The 22,288-nt window shown below is 55.2% G+C and overlaps 1 protein-coding gene across 1 annotated transcript; it reads right to left on the reverse strand.

Annotated features, from left to right (window-relative positions):
- Positions 1-1,899: 1,899 nt before the first annotated feature.
- MCM5 (minichromosome maintenance complex component 5) lies at positions 1,900-20,425 on the reverse strand. The gene is made up of 17 exons (XM_027541840.1): positions 20,317-20,425; positions 19,894-20,068; positions 18,405-18,531; positions 18,182-18,310; positions 15,545-15,717; positions 14,534-14,689; positions 12,765-12,931; positions 12,196-12,367; positions 11,092-11,203; positions 9,589-9,732; positions 9,199-9,264; positions 8,789-8,965; positions 8,044-8,156; positions 6,220-6,348; positions 5,104-5,246; positions 3,119-3,246; positions 1,900-2,165 (listed from the first exon to the last, which is right to left on the reverse strand). Exons 2-17 carry the CDS (start codon positions 20,058-20,060, stop codon positions 2,064-2,066), a joined length of 2,205 nt encoding a protein of 734 aa, XP_027397641.1. The 5' UTR covers positions 20,061-20,068; positions 20,317-20,425; the 3' UTR covers positions 1,900-2,063.
- Positions 20,426-22,288: the final 1,863 nt, after the last annotated feature.

Genomic DNA, 22,288 nt, shown 5'->3' on the forward strand with positions numbered 1-22,288 from the left:
ACTGTTTTACACCTTACACAAAAATTAATGCAATGGATTAATGGCTTAAACGTTAAGACTGAAACCATAAAATTCCTAGATGAAAACACAGGCAGTAAGCTCCTTGACATCCGTCTCAGTGATAATTTTTTGAATTTGATACCCAAAGCAAAAAAAAAAAAAGAACAAATGGGACAACATCACTGAAAAGCTTCTGTACAGCAGAGAAAACAATCAACAAAATGAACAAAGGCAGCCTATGGAACAGGAGAAAACATACAAGTCATATCTGATAAAGAGCTAATATCCAAAGTACATACGGAACTCATACAACAGCAAAAAATAAAAACCCCCAACAATCCAATTAAAAGATCGGTAGATCTGAATAAGCACCTGCCCAAAAGACATACAGATGGCCAACAGGTCCAGAAAAGCTGTTCAATATCACCGATCATCAGGGAAATGCAAGTCAATACTACAATGATACCAGCTCACACCTGTCAGAGGGCTATCAGCAAAAACACAACAAACAGTGCTGGTGAAGACGCGGGAACGAGGGGACGCTTGCACGCCGCTGGTGCGAAGGTAAACTGGGACAGGCACTAAGGGGAAGAGTGTGGAGGCTCCTCAGAAGGCAAAGACAGAATTACTGTATAATCCCACAGACAGATACTTCTGGGTATTTATCTGAAGAAAATATGGTACAGTAATTTAAAAAGGTATCTGCACCCCCATTTTCCTTTCAGCATTATCTACAGTACACCAGGTCTCATCAACAGAACAATAAAAATGTCATACATACATACAGCGGAATACTATCCAGCCATTAAAAAATGAGATCCTGCAACGTGTGCCATGGATGGACCTTGAGGGCATTATATTAGGCAAACTAAGCAAGATGCAGAAAGTAATACTGCAAGACTGTAGTTATATGTGGGATCAAAAAATACCAAGCTCATAGAGACACAGAAGAGGTGAGATGGTCCGCGGGCTGAGGCAGGTAAGTGCCGGCAGGAGCCACACACGGGTGAAGGGGGTTACAAGGCACAAACCTCCAGGCACACAATACATTACATCACGCAAATGTAACGTATGGCATAGTGACTGCAGTTATGAGATACACTGGGCATGTGAAAGCTGCCAAGAGGATAGATCTTTAAATTTCTCGTGACAAGAACACAAATCCTGTAATTACGTGTGGTGGATGCTAACTAGACCAAGAAAATGAAACGTCAAAAACAAACACACACACACATCCCTGGTGGTCTGGCGGTTAAGAGTCCACCTTGCAATACAGGGAACACAGTTCAATCCCCCGGTTTGGAAACGAAGATTCCACATGCCACAGGGCAACTAAGCATGCATACTGCAACAAAGACCCAGCACAGCCAAAATTCAAAAGATAAAATACAACTTCAATGGCTTAAGAAAAGTCTCAGGCCCACAGAAGTCAGGCATCCCACTCAGGGTCACACAGTCTGAGGTGGCCCACCGGGAGAGAGCCAGCCTAGAACGGAATCCCAGTACTCTTACCTACTTTGTTCTAAGGCCCGGTGGGAATCCAGGTACCTGGATCCAAATGCCTGGCTCAATCTCAGCACACTGCCTGGTTCCTTCTGGACGTTCACTCTTCTCCTAAACACATCCCTTGGAACTCACCCCCATGTACAGATGAAGAAACTGAGGTGCAGAACAGTTCAGTGAATCTGATGCAGAACCATAGCTCCTAACCACACATTAGCTGCTGGGGAGCAGCTTCGGGCTCTCGTAAGCACCCTTATACTCTGGGTCTTGCTGATTCTTACCAGCGCACATAGCACGCGCCCTGCCCAGAGCCCAAGGGGCACAGGCAAGTCAGAAACCCAGGTCTGCCAGGCTCCAAAGCCTGTCCTTGCAACCCGGTGCAGAAGCCCACAGATATCCACAAACACACCATGTCTTTATTACTTCTATAAATTTCCAAAAGCACATTTCCTGGATCTGCAGCCAGGGCAGACACCAGAGGCGGTGAGGCAGGGGGCGGTGGGGTCCCTCCGTCCAGAGTGCGAGGGTGGCTGGAGGCGGTGGCGGCGGCGACTGCAGGCTCACTTGAGGCGGTAGAGGACCTTGCGCTGCATGCGGTGTTGGATCTCGCCCCGCCGCAGCATGAGCTGCAGGACCTTGTGGATGGCGTGCTCCGGGTATTTCTGCGGGACACAGGGCAGGGTGAGAGGCGTGCCCCCAGACACCCCACGGTTCAGGAGCCCAGGCACCCCCTGCTCATGGGACTTTCCAGCCTTCACAACCTACCACTTTGCATTCTAAACGGGCTTGCCTGTCCTAGGCACCTACTACCTACCAAGCTTTGTTCTAAATCTTCACGTACTTAAACTCATTCCACCCCTCAACATCCCCGAGCAGCTGGTACGTGATCACTTTACATTTTACAGGGGAGGAAACGAAGGCACAGAGAGGCTAAGTCACTTACTACTTGCTCCATGGACTGGAGCCCAGCAGGCTCCTCTGTCCATGGGATTTCCCAGCAATACTGGAGTGGGTTGCCATTTCCTCCTCCAGGGGCTCTTCCCATCCCAGGGATTGAACCGAGGTCTCCTGAGTCTCCCTGCACTGGTAGGCGGATTCTTTACCACTCCTGACATCCCCGAACTCCTCCAAGTCTTGGTCTGCTCACCCTTCGAATGGGTGGGGTACCACCTACCACATAAACTGCCCTAAAGATGAAGAGGAGATGACATACACGAAAGGGAGCTGAGCCCAGAAACTAGACTGTCCATGTGACTTCAAAGATGGTGACAAGTTCCCCACAGATTCTAGAAGGCTAAGGCCCTTCCACCATCTATGGGATCAAGAGCTCTGCCCCAGCGGGCTGGAAGGCTCACCCTCTGGTTCTGCACCCCCAACCCCACAAAGGGCAGGGAAGGAGGGGAAGGGAGAGACAAAGGGCTGGGGGAGCCTGGGAGGTCCCAGCAGAACCTCAGACCCCTGTCCTCTCCCTTTAATGCGACAGAGAAAGTCGCAAAGGGAGAGCCCTGGGGACAGGCCTGGGCCTAGAAACAGCCACCCCTACCCCACCCCAAGCCTGCCTGCTGAGCGCAGGGCACGGTACAGGGTGGGTGGGAACCCGGCCCTGGAGGCCCACCTGCTTGGTGAAGTCCTGGATGATGCTGTGCTCAGACACCTGGGAGCCGATGGCAAAGCGGCGCTTGAGCTGCTTCTCGATGCGGCTCAGCAGCTCCTGGTCCTCCTGGCTGGTGAAGCCTTCCACCCCTGTGGGTGCGAGGAGGGAGGCGGGTCAGCGGGTGGGGACCTCAGTCTGCCCACAGCGGGGAAGAGCCAGCCAGTCCCCGAAGAGAACATGAGAGGAAGACAGAGGGGGAGCCTGGGGACAGCCAAGGCCTGAGCGAGACGACGGACAGAGGCCTGGAGTCAAGGACAGGGCAGGCATGAGCAGAAGGATGCTGCAGGCAGAGGGAACAGCAGGTGCAAAGATTCAGAGGTGGGAAACATGCCCACTTCATTCAAAATCTAGTCGTAGGACCAGGGACAGGGCCAGAGTGGGGGCCACATGGGGGCCAGGTCCCACAGGCTAGAGGGCACAGCCCAAGTTTTCCTGATTCTGGTGAGTGGAGCAGCCACTGGAAGGCTGTGAGGAGGGCCTCGAGCTGAGGACAGCACCTGGGCCCCAGGTGGCTAGACAAGTCAGGAAGACTTCCTGGAGGCGGCTACATCAGAATGCAAAGCTAGAGGGGACCCGCAGTGACCCAGGAGCATGCAGGCTGTCCTGAGACCACATCAGCGAGGCACCCCAAGCAGCCCTGGCAAGCAGCTCCTGATTTCCGACAACTGCTGGAAGGGGGTCTCCTCTGTTGACCCAGGCCTGCAGACGCCTTGGTGTTTCAGCTACAGAGAGGGGCGAGGTGGGAGGGGAGAAGCCGCTGAGAGGGACTTCAAGTTGAAATGAGTTCATGAGGCAAACTCTTATATAGCCTGCAAAGCCCAACTCTAATTACCCACCCCAAATCATACCCACTCTGTGCCCTCAAACATCCGAGGGAGCCCCCCATAACCAAATATCTCAGGGGACAGGAAGCCCCTCCAGGGCAGAGATTGAGTCGTCATCACCAAGGGGAGGGCAGAGGCAATCAGCCCCTACCCACTTCCCCGGCTCCAGCCACACTGGCCCTTGAACCTGTTGTCCCTGGGGTCTTGCCACTCAGCCCTTCCTCTACCCAGGGGCCCATCCCCACACTCCAGGGAGCCAGGTGTCTACTCATGCCCATCCCTGCTTCCTGCCACCTCCTGAGAGCCCATCCTGGGCCACCCGACGGGGACACAGCCCCGCCCCTCTCCAACACGCCTGACCTGCTGGAGTTCTCCCCTCTGCACTCCCGGCTCCCTGAGTTTGGCATGTCTGCCTCTGGTGTGTTTCCCCAGGAGAAAGGGGGCCTTGAAAGGTGGAACTCAAGAGATCTGCTTGCTCCTGCCCTCCTGGCACCTAAAATAGCCCGGCAGACACTAAGCCCTGTCTGCTGGCAAGGGAACACATTCGTCCCAGGGGAGCCTGGCACAGAGCTAACGCTCTGGGAAGTCCGCTCAGAGGCTTAGCCTGAAGCAGGCGGCAGGACTGATGGCAGCCTGACCCACGCTGGACTCAGGGTCAGGAGACCTGCACTCTAGCTGGGAGAACGGCGACCAACCTTGGGCACTGTGAACAGGCCTCTCTCGGTGTCAGTTTTCTCATCTCTAACAGGGGAAGGACTAAGCACCCAACCTGGCTTCTGGGGGCGGCTGTAAGTAAAACAGGGGAAGACCGTCGGAAGCGCTCAAACGGTTACAACTCAACAGGGCTGGTGAGTGCTGTTCTTAACCAATGATAAAACTGTGAGCCTTAATAATGGACTGGGCCTAAGAAGATTGTGCTCCAGGGTCTCCAGAGGCTGTTCTTCCCATCTTGGAACAAAATGGCTGGTGGGGGTGGGGACGGGGAGTGAGGGGTGGCTTCTTCGCAGGAGGAAGCACAGAGACCTCAGCAAGTGCAGAGAAGCAATCAGCACAGCAGGCATCCAGCATGAGCCCCACCCAGAGTCCACGGACCACCCGGCCTGTCTCCCCACACCTGCTCACCTGACAGGGTGCCAGACAAGGCGGCGTCCAGCGTGGACACCTGGAAGAGCCTCAGCGCCTCCTCCACGTCTGCCTCTGTGGCGAAAGGCTGCAGCTTCATCTTGCTGAGGGCCTCGGCGATGCGCACGATGGCCTCCAGCTGCCTGTGTGGGAGCAACGGGACGCCAGGGTGCACTCAGTCCATCGTCCCTCTTCTGTCCAGCCCCTTCACAGCGAAGGCTGCTGGTTGTCCCCGTGATCTATCTCTCTTAGTAACAGAACCCCAGCTTCTATTCCAGCACATGGTACCCAGCTACAAGACATTTCCCAGTCTCCATTGCATCCAGGTATGTCTGTGTGACTAAGATGTGGCCAGTATGTTTTATGTCGAAACGTTTTATGGGAACTTTAGGAAGTGTCCTTAAAAAAAAGGCACTTCTTTTCTTCCCTCTCCTGCCACCTGGAATGCAGGGGTAATGATTGGAGTTCGAGCAGCCACACTGGACAATGAGAATAAAGGTGAGCCTGAAGGAGCGCAAATTGCTGCTGATGACTGAAGAACCATCACACGATCCTAGACTACCTGCCTTCAAACATTTTCACCTAAGGTGGAAATAAACTCCCAATTTACTTAAGTGACTTTATTTGGACCTTCCATTATATAGAGCAAAACCCACTTCTATCTAATCAGTGCCGGAAGCAGGATTCAAATGAGGTAGGTTTAAGCTCTTAGTCACTCAATTGGATAAACTCACCACAGTGAAGAGAGTTAACAACTAAGACAACTGAGGCCCAGAAAAGGAAAGCAATCTCTCAGCCGTCACACGGTGGGCAGGAGGCAAGGACCAGGTCTCCTGACTCCATCCCTGGACCTTCCCTCACCCTCAGGCTTCCCTAAAATGGGGGAAGCTAGACAGAATTCAGAAGAGAGGCTTCCAGATTTTCCCAACAGTAAACAAAGCAAAAGATACGGATAATTAGGGAGGCCACTGTTTTCACTCCTAAAGGAGTGGTCCCTGCCCAGCAGCCTGATCATGGCCAGCACCAGTGGTCAGCAGTGGGTCCCAGCCCCAGACTTGCAGGGCACACCATGCCCTGTAAGCCGAGGCCACGCATCAGCCCACCCAGCCTGCTCACCGGACGGTGATGGGGATACTGGAGCGCCGGTCGCTGTCCCTCTCGTGCTGACGGGCCCCGCTCCGCATGATGATATACCGATTCTTCAGCTTCTCTGCGGCCTCTGCTGATAGCCGGGGGCCACACTTCCTGCAGGACAGGGGTTGGGGAGAGCAGCTGCCATGAGAGTGGGAAGGAATCTTGGGGTACCCACCCTGGCCAGCCTCTGCTGGCTTGCAGACACAGTTTCTGGGCCCACCAGATGGCAGGCTCACAGCGGTGCTTCCCCTCAACACATTCAGGGGTGAGATGTGCAATGACACCCACGAGAGGCTCCTGGTGACTGCTGTCCAGGGGCTAGAAGCATGCCAGACTAGGGGGTGAGGGGCTGGAAGGGTTGCAGCGGGGGACATTTGGTCAGATCCACCTGCACTCTATCCCCTCCACCCCACAGCCCCGCCCCAAGCCAACTGACAGTCACTGGTTTAGGGGAACCTCAGATCACCTACTCCAGGGCTTCCCTGGTGGCTCAAATGGTAAAGAATCTGCCTGCAATGCAGGAGACCTGGGCTCGACCCCTGGGTTGGGAAGATCCCCTGGAGGAGGGCATGGCAACCCACTCCAGTATTCTTGCCTGGGGAATCCCATGGACAGAGGAACCTGGAGAGCTACTGTCCGTGGGGTCTCAGAGTTAGACATGACTGAGTGACCGAGCCCAGAGGGAGGGAGGAAACTCCCCAAGGCCCCCTGGGACCTGGCATCAAGGGAGAACAAAAATTCAGGGCTCTCAGACTCACACACAATGGCCCAAGCCTCCAAGGGTGGGGCCGTGAAGAGCTCAGAACCATGACGAAGACCCCGGTACCACTGGGCACTAGGGCACTGGGACAAAAGCGGTGAGGAGGCACCAATCCAGATGCAGGACTTCACCTCCCATCAGAAAGGTACTCCAAGAGCCCTCCACCCCGGGTTTTAGCTCCAGTAAGAGACAGCGGAGGTGCGTGTCCAGAACCTTGGTACAGGAGCCAAAAGCACAGCCTGTGGAGCCAGGCACCTGGGTTCAAATCCTGGCTCCACTAGCTCCTGCCTGCAAACTTAGACAAGTTACTTAACCTTTCCTCGCCTCAGCTTCCCCATCTGTAAAATGGGATAACAATTCGCCAACCTCACAGGTTTGGGGAGAGGGATAAAGTTCACTTATGTATATATAGTAATCAGAGTTTCCTGGCGGTCTAATGGTTAGGATTCAGTGCTTTCACTATTAGGGCCCAGGTTCAATCCCTGGTCAAGGAACTGAGATCTTGCAAGCTGTGCAGCGCTACCCAAGTTTTAAAAAATTTTAAAAAATGCTCAGAATAACACCTGGCACAGAATAATCACTATATGTATGACTACCATCGCTGGCAGTCTGTGAGAACAACAATATTTAAGGCTGCATCTGCTGTTCACTAAGTGTTTATTCGGCACAGGGCCATGCCAAGAGCTCATGAGTCATCTTGTGTGATTCTTAGAAAAACCTGAGGGCACAACCACCCCAGGAAAGCGAGGCTCAGAGGTCAGCTGATTTGCCTAAGGCCACACAGTGGGGGCAGGCGCTACCAGAGACCATGTCCACAACGCATCCCCACACATCAGAGTCAAGGGTGCCTTCAAGACCATCTAAACCCTCCACCCTCATTTTAGAAACGGGGAAGCTTGAGGCCAAGAGCCACGGAGTGGGTGACTGTAGTGGGAGGAAGAAGCAGAGCTAAACCCTAAGGGCTCATCTCAGGTATCCTGAAAGGGATCTCCCCAACCAGGGAAGACTGGCAACCCCACGCCCGGGGGCCAGCGTCTGCGACTCACGCGCGGCAGTAGGCGATGAACTTCTTCAGCTTGGCCAGGTCAATCTCGCCCTCCACGGCCTGGGCCTGTGTCAATGCGCTCACATGCAGCGTGATGACGTGTTTGGCCAGCATCTGGGAGGCAGAGGGGACCCAGGGTCAGCCCACAGGCCTTTCCGAGCCAGGTCCCAACACAGAGCTGGAGCAGGAAGGGAGGGAGGGCTCCCAGGGCTAGAACCAGTGGAGAGGAGGTGGCCCTTCTTTCCTTGGGGGCTGTCAGCTGGTAAAACAACATCCAGAGCTCCCAGGGCCCTCCCTGCTGCCCTGAGGCGGGGCGAGGCTGCCGGAGAACAAAACTCCACCCAGGGAGGCCGAGGCAGAGGCAGACAACCCTGAGACCAGACCCAGCTGGGCCCTGCATCTCCAGGCTTGCCTGTAACACAAGCCCTTCTCTTGAGTTCCTCCAGAAAGACTAAACGGAACTGGGGTTCTAATACTTGCAATCAAGGGTCAACCCCCTTGTTCCACATACAAAGGAACAACGCCCAGGGAATGAGAGACCCCAAATCAAACCACATGTGGTCCACAGGAGAGGCCGGACCAGGGGCCCCCAGTGCAGTGTTTCTGGAGTCTGCAACCCACCTCCTTGGGGGCCACTGACAGGCTGATCTGGTAGCCAGGACTCTGGACCCTTGAAGCCCCTAGTCTGCCCACCCTTCCTCCGCCCGAGACCTGCAGGCCTGGGAGGAGCCCGGCGCCCTACGCACCACATCCCTCTCCTCATTGTGCTCGTCCTTGACGATGAAGATCATGTCGAAGCGGGACAGGATGGTGGGCATGAAGTCGATGTTGTCCTCCCCCTTTGTCTCATCCCAGCGGCCGAACACCGAGTTGGCAGCAGCCAAGACGGAGCAGCGGGAGTTGAGGGTGGTGGTGATGCCAGCCTGAGAGGGGAGTATGGGGGCAGCAGAGGAGAGAAATGAGAACTCGGGCTCACAGCCTTCTCAGGTCACACTCACACACACACACACATGATTCCAGGACCACTGCTGCAGTCAACAGAGGCCGGACGCTCAGGACAGCCTGAGGGTGGGGCCCGGGCCCAGCCCTCCCAGCGCCCGGGGCATGGCTGGGCCAGGTTGCTCTGTGGTGAGTGGGCCCCAGGGAGGGTGCTCACCTTGGCGATAGAGATGGTCTGCTGCTCCATGGCCTCGTGAATTGCCACACGGTCATCCTCTCGCATCTGTGTGCAAGAGAGGAATGTCCACCAGCTCCAGGTGAGGGGGCTGGGGTGCAGCGGGAGCAGGACACCCTACAGGAGCTACTGTTCCTAAGTCCCTGCTCCGTGCCAGCCAACGGCAGGAACCAGGTCACCTCTAGTCACACGGGTAACGTGCAGGCTTGGCTCTTGTCTCCCCACTCTCTAGGCTCGGAGAGCTTTAGTTATGCCCCTATAGTGATGGGAGGTCTCTACGTCATCCAAGGGGGTTTCTGCCATTCACGCCCCCAGCCCACGGCCACCAGGTGCCACCAGCACTGAGCCACCCCCTCGCCCTGCCAGGCTCACCTTGTCAAACTCATCAATACAGACGACACCTCCGTCGGCCAGGACCATGGCCCCGCCCTCCATGATGAAGTTCCGGGACGAGGGGTCCCTCATCACCGAGGCTGTCAGCCCGGCGGCGCTGCTGCCTTTCCCAGACGTGTACACCTGGGGGAGGGCCACGGGAGGGTCAGGGCCCAACACAGCCCCCCAGGCTCTGACCCCGGTGAGTCAAGGGGCCTCCAGAGCTGGAGCTCGCCCAGGGTCACACATCACAGCGGGGTGCAGAGCACAGACAATCTCAGCGTTCCTCCTCTGATGGGGGGCCACCAGCCCCAGCTGGCCTGGAGGCTCTCCCCAGGGCTGTTCATATCCATCACTCACCTGAGCTCGACTGTCTCATGAATCAGCCTCCAGGAGCTGGGCTCACTGAGCAGTAAACTGAGGCTGAGAGAAGTGACACTCTCCCAGTAAGGTGAACTCCGGACTCTCCGAAAAGCTTCCCCACCCTGAGTCCCATCATCTTTGTAGAGACCTGAGAACTACATGCTGCCAAGGGGCCTTTGAACTGTGGCAAGTCCAAAGCAAGGTGTGCTTAAGTGTATGAAATACACAGGAATTTCAAAGTTAGTGCTAAAAAGAATACAAGGTACCTTATTCAGGTTCTCTTATTTAAACCACATGCTGAAATAATAACATTTTACCCAGCTTAAACAGAATTAAGATTGTGTACTTGTAAGCTCTGCTGCTGCTGCTAAGTCGCTTCAGTCATGTCTGACTCTCTGCGACCGCATAGACGGCAGCCCAACAGGCTCCCCCGTCCCTGGGATTCTCCAGGCAAGAACACTGGAGTGGGTTGCCATTTCCTTCTCCAATGCATGAAAGTGAAAAGTGAAAGTGAAGTCGCTCAGTCGTGTCCGACTCTTAGTGACCCCATGGACTGCAGCCCACCAGGCTCCTCCATCCATGGGATTTTCCAGGCAAGAGTACTAGAGTGGGGTGCCATTGCCTTCTCCTTTGTAAGCTCAGTCATGTCCAACTCTTTTGCAAGCCCACAGACTGTAGCCCACCAGGGTTCTCTGTGCATGGAATTTCCCAGTCAATACTGGAGTGGTTTGCCATTTCCTTCTCCAGGGGATCTCTCCAACCCAGGAATAGAACCTGTGTCTCCTGCATTAGCAGGGCGATTCTTGACCACTGAGCCATCTGGGAAGCCCATCACCGCTTCCTTTTGCTTTTCTAAGAGGCTACTAGGAAATGTACACTCCTCAAGGCTCACAGCTAGAGTCCACGTGTCTCCACCGGGCAGCACTGGCAGAGGACACCTGACCCACCCCACGTCTACCCAGAGGCCACGCTTCCCCCCATGAGACCACACAGCCATCCTCACCCCACTCCGATCCCCCAGATGTGCTGATCACCACACAGGGGACCCGGCTGACCGGACACTCTCTCCCCTGTGGCCCCTCCTGCAGCTTTATCCCTGTGGGGAAGCCAGGGCAGGCAGAGGTCATCCGGGACACTCACCCCAATGGGTGAGCACTTCTCCACGAACTTCAGCAGCTGGGACTTGGCTGTCCCCGGGTCCCCCAGCATCAACAGGTTGATGTCTCCTCGGCGAGTGAGGCCATCTGGGAGCCTGGGGAGATGGGCAGGAAGGCCAGGTGAGCAAGAGGAGAATCCAGCGAGGGCTGGCTGGTCACAGCGGTCTGGCTATCACTCCCATCCCACCACGTCATGAGCCCTGGAGTAGGTGGGAGGCGGGGGCTCTGGCCTGAGAGCCACATTCCTAGCCAGCTCTATCTCCTAGCCTCCTCTGCGGTGACCTGCCACCCAGGAAGGGGAGGGTCAAAGGAAAATGACACCAAGAGCTGGGCTCGGGCACACACAGACAGCATCTGATAAACACGTGCCCCAGCTGGAGAGATGGGACCTGCCAGCGTGCTGCTGGTGGTACCGTGGAGCAGACACCAAGAGGGCAGGCTCCAGGCCAGGACATGTGCCTGTTAGCAGTCTCTTTAATGCTCTATGCCTCAGTTTCCTCATCTATGAAATGGGCTCAACCATAGCTTTCTCATAGGGCTAACTTGAGAACTGGGTTGCAAATATATGAAAACATTCAGAAGACTGTCTGGCACATGATAAGAACTCAGTAACTGGTAGCTGCCAGTAACATTATCACTCTCTTTATCTCTACTGTTTCAGAATCTCAAAAGGACACACAATGTCCCCTGAGTGTTAGGCTTCCATCTGTTGTATTTATATGGACATCTGGGTACAAAGGGGTGGTGTCTCTTGCCTAAAATTGCACAGTAAGTAAGTAGTTATCAGAGATTTAATCTCCGGTCTCCAGACTCCACGCCCAGAGCTCTCTCTACTACATCTGCCAGGTCCCCCAAATTGCCCCACCAACCCAGGGTCGGGGGGACTGCTCTGCAGGGAGGGCATGGATCGGCCCCCCACCAGCTGACAGCAACCCTGGGAGGTGGGAAGAGTGCCTGAGAGTAGGAGGCGGGACTGAAGGTCCCGGGCAGATGGAAAGAGTATTCCCGTCCTACCCATCCAACAGCTGCCCTGCTGTGGGCAAGTCACCCGTCCCCTCCCTGGACCTGGGAAGGCTTGGACCCCCACCTCTTTCGGGAGCCCCCGAAGAGCAGGCAGGCGATGGCCTTCTTCATGTCGGTGCCCCCGAAGATGGAGGGGGCAATGCTCTTGGAGATGAGCTCGTAGATGTTGGGGAGGGCGGCCAGCCGCCGGAACTCCTCCTCCTCCTGCGGGGTCATGGCACCAGCAAAGGTGCGGCCTGGGAGGGCAGAGGGGGCACGGGTGCATGAGGGCCCACCCTCCCAGCCCCGGGCCTCCCAGTGGGCAAGGCCCTCAGAGCCTGGCAGCATAAGCATCAGTCTGAGCACAGACAGACCCCACCTCTCGCCTGAGGGCTGGGCCTGTGTGCTGCAGGCTCCAGTGAGCAAGGGGAGGACCTGGAAGGGAGGTGAGGAGTAGAGGCCAGATCAGAGGGGCCCTCAGAGACCACCAGGATGTCTTCTACCTTGCTGAGGGCAGTGACAGGTATCTTTGGTTATGAAAGCACTGCTCTCCCTGGCTGCCGTGCGGAACAGAGTGTAGGGGCGGGGGTATAGACAGGGGGAGTAGGAGAGGCCTGGGGAGGGACAAGGGGAGTTGGCCCAAAGCCCACTCACCAGAGCCATCTGTGTCCACCTGGATGCCCAAGACCCGGATGTAGGCACTCCGGATGCCCACACCCACTCTGTCGCGGCCCCTGTTGGAGGTCAGGCCAAACTTCTTGATGGAGTAGATGCCCATGATGGTGACCCTGTTCCCAGGGACGACCTTGTCACACAGGTACCTAAGAGGAGGGTGGGGAGGAAGGAGGAAGAAGGTGAGTCTGGTGGGGGCAGGAGTCCCTGGCTCCCACCATCCCGTCACGCTCGCTGTTCACCTCAGCATCTCTACAGGAGAATTCACGAGCTGATCTGGCTCTAGCCGCCACTCTGCCCCAGGGTTCTCACCCTCTCACCACGACCCAGCCCACGTTTGGACGGCATAGCTGCCGGGAGGAGGACAATCCTTGGTCATGGCAGCGGCCTGACTGGGTAGGGTCAGAAGGCCCACCCCCAGCTCCTCAGGTTCCCCATGTCCACCTGGCCTGCTGTCAGAAGCACTGCAAGGCTCCCCTCAGCCATCGCAGGGGAAGCCTTCCTCCTGATCCCCTCCCAGCCTCCCTGCAACGGCCACTCCCCATTTTTGCCTCTTCACAGCTCCACGAAGCTCAGGCAAGTCATTTTGCACCTGGATTTTAATCTCCTCTTTAAGAAAAAAAAATACTGCAACAAGGAAGTCTCCAAGGCCCTCCGGCCAGAACTGTGCTCCAATGCCATGTGGACAGGATGCTGGGGCACGTATTCATACCCTGCCACTTACAAGCCGTGTGACCTCAAAGAAGTCACTGCACCTCTCTGACCCTGGAGGGCTTTGATGAAGTGATCTGACCTGCTGGGTTACTGTGGGATCAAGTGAGGTACCAGACCCAGAAGGGCATTAGGCAAAATAGAGTCCCATTCCTATAGGACCCTCACTGTCACTGTTAACATTCTGGGACTCCTCTCTTCCCAGATCCCACTTCTTCAGCTTTAAATCTAACCCCAGACTGCACAAGTAATCTAACATCAAATACTTAATCTGTATGAAGGAACTGTAGTAAACACTTCACGTGCATTTTCTACTTTAAATCTCCCAGCAGTGATGAGAGATTAAGGCCCGTCACTGTCCCCATTTTCCTGGTGAGGAGACTGAGGCTCAGTGAGCTCACGTCACCTGCTCAGCAGTCTGACCTCTACACCTTCCACTGTCCCTGAAGGAGCAACAACCTGTGGATCCCCTCGTCCGAAAAGCGACTGCACAGACTACCTGCTTGAGGTATCAGGGTGCGTGAGCCCAGGCGAAGAAGCCCCGTCCATATCTCCACGCCATCCTCCGAGGTCTCTGGAAGGGGACCAGGCCAGCCCAGCACCCTCTCCACACTTTCCGATTACCCAGAAACATCCAAAAAGAATCTTAACAGAAAGCCCAGGGTGGGCCTCAGCCTGGGAAGAGGGTCCTCCCCACCCTGCCGTTGGCCGACCAGCTGTGCCACCTCAGGCCTCCTGGTTCTAAGAGCACCAGGGAGACTCTGCAGGAAGAATGCAGGCAGCAGAAGCCAGACCCCTCCACTCAGGGAGCTGGTCACACGTGAGACTGACCCGCCCCTGCAGAATACTGGAGACGAGGGGAAGAAAAGCCTGGAGGAAGCACCAGGCACAGAGCAAGTTTCCATAATTAGCCCTGTTCCCTGCTCCCTACTGCACTCGGGGTCCACATATGGCCCCTGACTCAGGGGCGGGAGGCATGGCCAGCCAGCCTGCTCACAGCCCTGATCCCGTGTCGGTGGCACAGCCAGGGGCCCGCTCACCGGTCACAGTAGAGCTGCATGTGCCGGGGCATCTCCCCGTGCGGCACGGCGTCCGGCAGCTCCTGCAGCTTCAGGGTCTGGAAGTCCACGCACTTGCACTTGTCTGGCATGATGAAGTACGGGTCCAGTGGACACTTGGGGCGCCCAGCCTGATCCCTGTAAGAAGAGAGGAGAAAAGAGTCACCAGAGCTACCCCCAGAGCCCCAAGCCCAGGGAACCCATCATACAAGTCAGCGACAAGCCTGGCCAGTGGCAAGTTCAGGGTCTCCAGGAAAAGCTCAGGGAAGGTGCTAGAGGACGGCAGCTCGGCGGGTGGAATATATGGGGTTAGGGTTGGGGAGGCATGCTTGGAACCTGCCTCTCCCATTAACCCGTGTTAGACAGCCACATGGGGGTGTCTGGCAGGCAGCCAGACTGGAGTCTGGGGTTCAGTGGAAACACACATCTGCATGTCCTCTGCACTCAGGGTACTCAAAAACCCAGATCAAAAAGGAATTAAGTGTAGAAAAGAGAAGTGTGGCTAAGCCTGAGATTAGGAAGCACAGGGGAACCAGCAGCCAGAAAGGGTGAGGGCCCTGAAGATCAGGGTCTGCAATCATGTTCTGAAAGAAGCCAGAGACACATATTTTCTGTCTGTGGGCCACGAGGCCACAGGCAACCAGCCATAGGCCACATGTAAACCAAGGAGCCTGGCATGTTCCTGGGCCTCTGCCCCAGACCTGCCCCAGCGAGCCAGGGTTTAAAGATTCCAGGTGGACTCCCCACCCCAGCCCCCTGCACAGCTGCCTGGGTTCCCTGGAGGGACAGAACTCACCACCACAGAGAGGCAGGGGGACACCACCCTGTTCTCAACCCCAGGATCCAGGACGTCCGCTTGGGCCTACGCCCACAGGGCACGCCGCGGCGCCAGCCCCTCCCGGCTGCAGGGCTTCCTCCTCATCCTTTACACCTCTGCTCAGACATCTCCCCGTCACCCCCCAGGGTGCCACAGGGCCCGCGAAGCCCACTCACGTGTTGCACTTCCGGGGCAGGGCATAGCCCTCCAGGCCGGGGCGCATGGCGATGTTGGTGAGCGTGCTGTGGCAGCTGCGACACTGGATGGAGATGCGGGTGGCCTTGGCGCGGACCCCCGAGGCTGCGATCACGATGCCCGGGATCTTCACCAGGTGTGACATTGTGTCCGACTGCAACAGAGCCGCAGGGAGGGGGCTGGGTGAGGGGAGCCAGGGACCCCGAGATCACGCATCAAGAATCTCTTCTATTCTAATGTCTGCTCAAGTATTTAGGCATAAAGTGCCATGTCTGTGATTTACTTTAAAATCCTTCAGCAGAAAAAAGGAGAAAGGAAGTAAGGCAAAATATTAACAGCTGTTAAACCCAGATGGAGGCAGATGGGGTCATTACACTATTCTCGCTACTCTTTAAAATATATATATTTATTTATTTGGTAGTGCCTGGTCTTAATTGTGGCACTTAGTGTATATATACATAAATATATGTGTGTTTGTGTATATATATATATATTTAATTGCAGCATGTGGGATCTAGTTTCCTGATCAGGGATTGAAGCCCGGTCCCCTGCATTGGAAGCAGAGTCTTAGTCACTGGGCCATCAGGGATGCCCCTCTCACTACTTTTGTGTGTGATATTTTTATAATAAGCAAAATAAAACAAGAAAAGTTCCTTTTATCATCATCTTTTCTTCCTATTTTCAGCAGGTGTTCTGGGACAGGCAGGTAGGCTATGGGTTCCAGCTGATGCCCCCTCTGAAGCCAGGGGGGTGGAGAGGGGAGAAGGAAGGAGGCTGACCCTCTCTGGTGATTGAGACCAGGGGCACACGTGCCCAGGGGACCCCAGAACTGCTGACACCCACCTCAGAGCTTGCTTCTGGAAAACACTCTATAGAGTGCAGGGATCTGAGCCCCCAGGATTGTAAAGGACTGGGGCTGCCTCAGCCCCGAGGCCACCCTGACGAGTGATCCTTCTAGAGAGGGCTTCTCCTCTGCCACAGAACGCCCACCCAAGCAGGCCAGTCACTGGGTTTTCCAATGGGGCTGAGAAGAGGAAATCTGTTCAAGTGGGGCTGAGGTTTGCTTTTCTGAGGGAACAGCTGCCCCACAAAACAAGCCCAAATCCGCCTCCATGGACAGGCAGACATGATGCTCGGTTTCGTTTCAAGTGCGGGCCCGCCTGCGCCTCCCCCCTCACCCCCCTAGGCTGGTGCAGCGCACAGACACAAAGCTAGCTCACGCCACAGCTTCACGAGCCCGCAGCCTGGCCCTGCTCCTGTAACAGACGTGCCACGGTGCCAACCAAGGAAGGTCTGGTGGGGACCTGAACTGCGCAGCGGGACATGAGGGCTGCAGCAAAAGCCAGTGCGTGGCCTTTTGGTGGCACAACCTGGGCCCAGAGCTCACCAGGCACAGGCGCGCGCATCCTTGCATCTGCTTCTCACAACCACCTTCTGACAGAAAAACCAACGTTCGACCCTCATGTCCTCCTCAGGAAACTCCCCTGGGTCCCACTCCTGCCCGCTTTATAAATTCTCCTTTCACTTGGCAGCCAGAGGAAGCTTTTAAAGTCGGAATCAGCCCATCCTCCTACGTAGCTCTCAATCCGAACTCCTTTCCATAGCAGCTAAGGCCCTGGCCATCTGGCTCTCCACTCGCTCCCTCCGCTCCTCTCCCCTGCCCTTACTCCCTGGGGTCCAGCCACAGCAGCTGCCATCTGCCCCATGTCTGGCCCTTGGAATGGCTGCTCTCCCCACCCCAGTGCCTTTGCACCTGCCTTTCCTTGAGCCCGGAACACTCCCCCCTTGAGCTGTCACAGGGTCATACATCCCTCAGACTCGTGCCAACACCACTGCTTCAGAGAAGCCTTCTCCAACCGCCACCCAGCCCCTCACGTTGATCCCGTTTCTTCTTCTTCGTGGCTCATGTCCTGGGACCTGAAACCAGCTCAAGTGCTCCTTGTCTGTTTCTCTCACTATAAGCTCCACAGAACCAGGAACCTACCGTCTACAGTGAAAGTCGAACCCAGCATCCGGTGTGAGGCAGCCACTCAGAAAGTGTTTGCTGGGTGGCAGACTGGCCCTACCCAGCTTTCCCGTGGCCCCATCACTCTCCAGTCACACTGAGTGTCCTTCCCTCAGCCTGGTACACGCCCTGGCCCCTCACCTTGCAAGCTTTACACTAGCTATGCCCTGCCCTCCTCTCCCCACCCCGTGTGCCCTCCCAGCTGTTTGCACGCTGCTCGTTCTCACCCACAGGTCTCCACTCGGATGTCCCCTCTGGAAAGCAGCCTTCTCTATCTTTTCCAGAGGGGCCCTATGCGTTCTCATCACTTTCCAATTTCTCCCATTGCTCTCACAGTCACCTACAGTTATTGTGGTGATGTTAACCATTTATCCAGTCTCCCAGGGAAAGAAGCTTGTCCTTGAGTTCACTACTGCTCCTCCAGGACCCAACTCATGTCCTGCCCACAGAAGGAGCTCAGCAAACATTTGTCCAAGGAGCTAATTTTCCAGAGGCAGAAACAGGCTCAGAAAAGTTGAATGAGTTGCTCAGGGTCGCACAGCTGGCACTCAGGTCTCTCTCCAAAACCCCTCCACGCACACAGCCACCACCGCCACCCTCCGAGAGGACCCACCTTCAGGCTACGGATGCTGGACGGGCTGGCATCCGACTTGAGCATGACCTGGATGTCCTGGAGTACCTCGTCACCAGCAGGCCGCGGCCGGGTCACCTCATCAGCCACCTCCTTGGCAGCTTCTTCCAGCTGGAGATGGGGAGGGGACAGGCTGTGAGTGACCAGAGCGGGGCCAGCCCTGGGAGTTCCAGGGCAAGGGTTCCGGGGCAGGGGTCCCACTCACCAGCTGCAAGTGTTCGGCTGGCTGCTTGTACAAGTAGTCAGCCAGCTCCTCGTCGAAGCTGGCCAGGTCCTCCATCTCCACCTCGATCCAGTACTCCCCCAGGTTATAATGCCGCTTGAGTTCATCCCTGGAGTAGGTGCAGGGACAGGCACAGATTAGAGAAGGCAATACTGGCAGAGGCGCACCCACACCCTGAGTCTGCCTACACCACTAGCTTCCCAAACACATTGAGCTCCAGGTGGATCTGCTATAACCCAGCAAACCATCTGCTCCCCCCTCCACAGAAGCATCTTTCAAAGCAAGCTCCATGGAAGCAGTCCAAGTCATTATCAAAGAACAGTTCAAAGTTCACACACAAGTCTGGGAGACTCTCACTGCAAACCAGTCCTTTCACTGGACTCCCTGGAGCCTTTAACCCTCTCTCAGATACTAACAAGGCACACAGCTGGAACCTGGCAATGAAAGGCAGCAGAGACCATGCCTGTCTTATCAACCACCAGACTCTTTTTAAGAGCATCCCGTGAGACTATTATCCCCAAAACACTTTTGGGGGCCACTGACCTCCTCAGCCTCATCCCTTTCTACCTTATGTCCAGAGCCACATAAACAGCCAGTCTGGCTCTGAGAGCCCCTTGTTGTAAGAGGCCACCCCATACTGCCCATGCATGCACCTCCTGCTATCAGAAATGCCTTCCACACCAGATACTCTTCTCTCAGCTCTAGATCACCAGAAGCCTCCCCTAACTCCTCTTGTACACTCCTCCTTTGAGGCAATCATCACCTTGTAATTTACGTGGACATGCCTATGCCTCAGTCCCACTGATTCAAAAGCTCCTCGAGGGCAAGTAGTATGAATCTTTTCATCTTTGTACCCTAGGGTTTGGCACACAGATGGTCAGTGTCAGCTGGTGCATGAATAAATAGAAGCAGGAGTGGCTATGCCCATTTTACTGATGAAGAAACTGAGGCTCAGAGAGACTGTCACTTGGAAGTCACTGAGCTAATAATGCATCAGGCCCAAGTTTGGACCTGCAAATCCATGCTGTCTGCATTTAAGGGCCTACAGGATTTGGTGGGATGTCACCATTGTATAATGACTAGGAGCAGGGGCTTTGCCCAGCTCATTCAGTGCTGCAGCTCACCACCTAGAACAGTGGCTGGCATGCAGCAGGTGCTCAGTCAATAGAAGCTGACTGAGTGGAAGGAATGAATGAGTGAGCAAGTAAGGTAAAGCATAACTACCATCTCCAGAGAACTGAAGATAACTCGCTTCACAAAGTATTGCAGGCATAACATAGAAGGACTGTAAGAAACAGATGAATAAAAGCAAATCCTGGGAAAAGAACCAAAGGGCCCAGGTGACTCACTCAAAAGTTAACTTCAGATATGAAATGTACAAAACCAAACGCCACGAGGGTGCGGGCCCCAGCGAGTGGAACGTAGCACCGCTGGGACCGCATCTCCTCTCTTGTCCCGCTCCGGCACGCACCTGTACTTGAAAGTGAAGCCGGTACGGTCGGTGCCCACCCGGTACTGCCGCAGGAACTCCTTAAAGCGCCTCTGCAGCTGCGATTTGCGGGCCTGCCCCTCATCGGCCGCGTTGTCGCCCCCGAAGCTGTCACTGTAGAAAATGCCGGGGTCGTCGAAGCCCGACATGACTGCACCTGACGCGGAACAAGGAGATGGAGTAGACTGAAGGGCAGATGGGGGCGTGCGGCGTCCCCTCCGACACGCAGGTCCTCGGCTCCGAATGCAAGGCAGACGTGAGCCCTGTTCCGCCTCCCAGACCTCGACCAAAGCTCTCCCATGAGATACCCCTGTCCAGCCCTACTGCGCCCCAAATGCAGACGCCGGCCGTCTCCCGGGGGGGGCTGGCTCCGAGGGGCCCACTCCCCAGCTCCGCCAGCCTCACCTCTGCCTTCCCGCGCTCCCCGGAACCGCAGACACAAGAGCCCCCACAGTCCACTGCAGCGTTTCGCGGGAAAAACCAGATGCAGCGTTTGGACGCCGCGGCAGCTGCGCCCTCATTGGTTCGCCGAGACCCCGAGGCCAGCGATTGGGCCGCTCTGCGCCTGAGGGTCCCGCCTCCAAAGAAACTGCTGAAGGGGATTGGCTGCAGGGCGCAGGACGTCGGGATACCCTCCTTCCGGGCTCCATTTTGCTTGCGGGACAATTTGGCGCGAAACTGACCCGGAGGAAGCGGCGGGGCGGAGCGCAAAGATGGCGGAGGGGAGGACGTTAATGTGTACTCGTCTTAAGCCTTTTTCAGGAGGAAATGACCCCTTTCCGACCACGGGCGGAAGAAGCTATAGGTACCTGAGAAGTACTTGCTTCTCAAGGTGTAGTCACTTGCTGGGTGTGAGCCTGCTGTCCCCTAGCGTCTGGAGGGGGCGCTGCCCTCCTGCCCTCCCAGCTCTCACGCCTAAACAAGTTGGGGATTAATTAGAAATAATCCACCTGTGGTCTCCTTAACGCCTCTAGGACTAAAGGGGACTCCAGGAATGTTTTCTTAGGCCCAAATGGTGTTTTATGTTTTTGTTTTTTAAGTTGTAGAAGAGTTTTTATTATCTGGCAATGCTTAAAATTTGCAAAAATTCACGACCAGATTCCTAGTCTAGGTTACAAAAACGGGAAGATCCAGCAAAACCTGACGGATTCTCAAGCGGCAGCAAGGACTGCATAATCTCCCCTCCCTTCTTTTTTTTCCATTCTCACTGGAAACACTAGCTACAGGAACCATCTTTTTATTCCGTAGTCTACATTGACACATTTACGGGCAGTGTTTAAAATATGAGTCTGTTTAAAGGTGTCAAAATTATGCCAAATGAATCTGATCCTTCAGGGAGGTCCCTCTGCATGGAGACATAGCTCTAATTCATTCTAGTTAACAGCTCTTTAATCTTCCACCGTGTGAATAGAATACAGAATATTAAGCCATTTTCCTGTTAGTAGAATTTAAAGTGGTTCTATCGCCCCTCCCTCTCTTCCTTCCTTTCTTTGTCACTGCAAACAATGAGTACTGGTATCCTTGTCACAGAAAATTGGAAACTGGGCCTGAGTGAAAAGAGCCAAGTAAATATTTTGAATGCCTACTCTTGGTATACATCATCACACAAACAGTGGCTTCTAGACCTAGTTGCTATGCTATTTGGAATCTCCCAAGAAGCCGAAGAATTGATGCTTTTGAACTGTGGTGTTGGAGAAGACTCTTGAGAGTTCCTTGGACTGCAAGGAGATCCAACCAGTCCATTCTGAAGGAGATCAGCCCTGGGATTTCTTTGGAAGGAATGATGCTAAAGCTGAAACTCCAGTACTTTGGCCACCTCATGCGAAGAGTTGACTCACTGGAAAAGACTCTGGTGCTGGGAGGGATTGGGGGCAGGAGGAGAAGGGGACGACAGAGGATGAGATGGCTGGATGGTATCACTGACTTGATGGACGTGAGTCTGAGTGAACTCTGGGAGTTGGTGATGGACAGGGAGGCCTGGCGTGCTGCGATTCATAGGGTCGCAAAGAGTCGGACACGACTGAGCGACTGAACTGAACTGAAGAAGCTTTTGGTAACGAGCCATTGCAGAGTTCTGCTCCAAGTCTCCAGAATCAGCCTCTCAGATTGGGGGTCCATGATACCCAGGTATCCTGATGTCACCAGCCACAGACTGGGGTTTGGAGACCACTAGACCCGCCTCCCAGCTGTGGGATGCAGGTGGTTGTTAGTTTGCCAGCGAGCAAATGGAGACATGAAGTGACTTGACCAGGTTCCAGACTTACTTCACAGAGCCATAACTAGGGACAGAGGTCTCCTGGATCCGTGTTCACATTCGAGTCTCATTAAGGAAAAGCTTTGTCCTTTGCTTTGCTAAATACACTTGCAACCTGGGGCT

The sequence above is a fragment of the Bos indicus x Bos taurus genome, chromosome 5 (genome assembly GCF_003369695.1).
Source record: "Bos indicus x Bos taurus breed Angus x Brahman F1 hybrid chromosome 5, Bos_hybrid_MaternalHap_v2.0, whole genome shotgun sequence".
NCBI classification, from domain to species: Eukaryota; Metazoa; Chordata; class Mammalia; order Artiodactyla; family Bovidae; genus Bos; species Bos indicus x Bos taurus.

Coding starts and splice junctions, on each gene's coding strand:
- MCM5 (XM_027541840.1), bottom strand. CDS start 20,060: ATGTCGGGCTTCGACGACCCCGGCATTTTCTACAGTGACAGCTTCGGG. Junction 15,718..18,181: donor CCAGCATCCGTAGCCTGAAG/GTGGGTCCTCTC, acceptor GCTCTGTTGCAG/TCGGACACAATGTCACACCT. Junction 11,204..12,195: donor TTCGGGGGCTCCCGAAAGAG/GTGGGGGTCCAA, acceptor CCATCTCCCCAG/GCTCCCAGATGGCCTCACTC.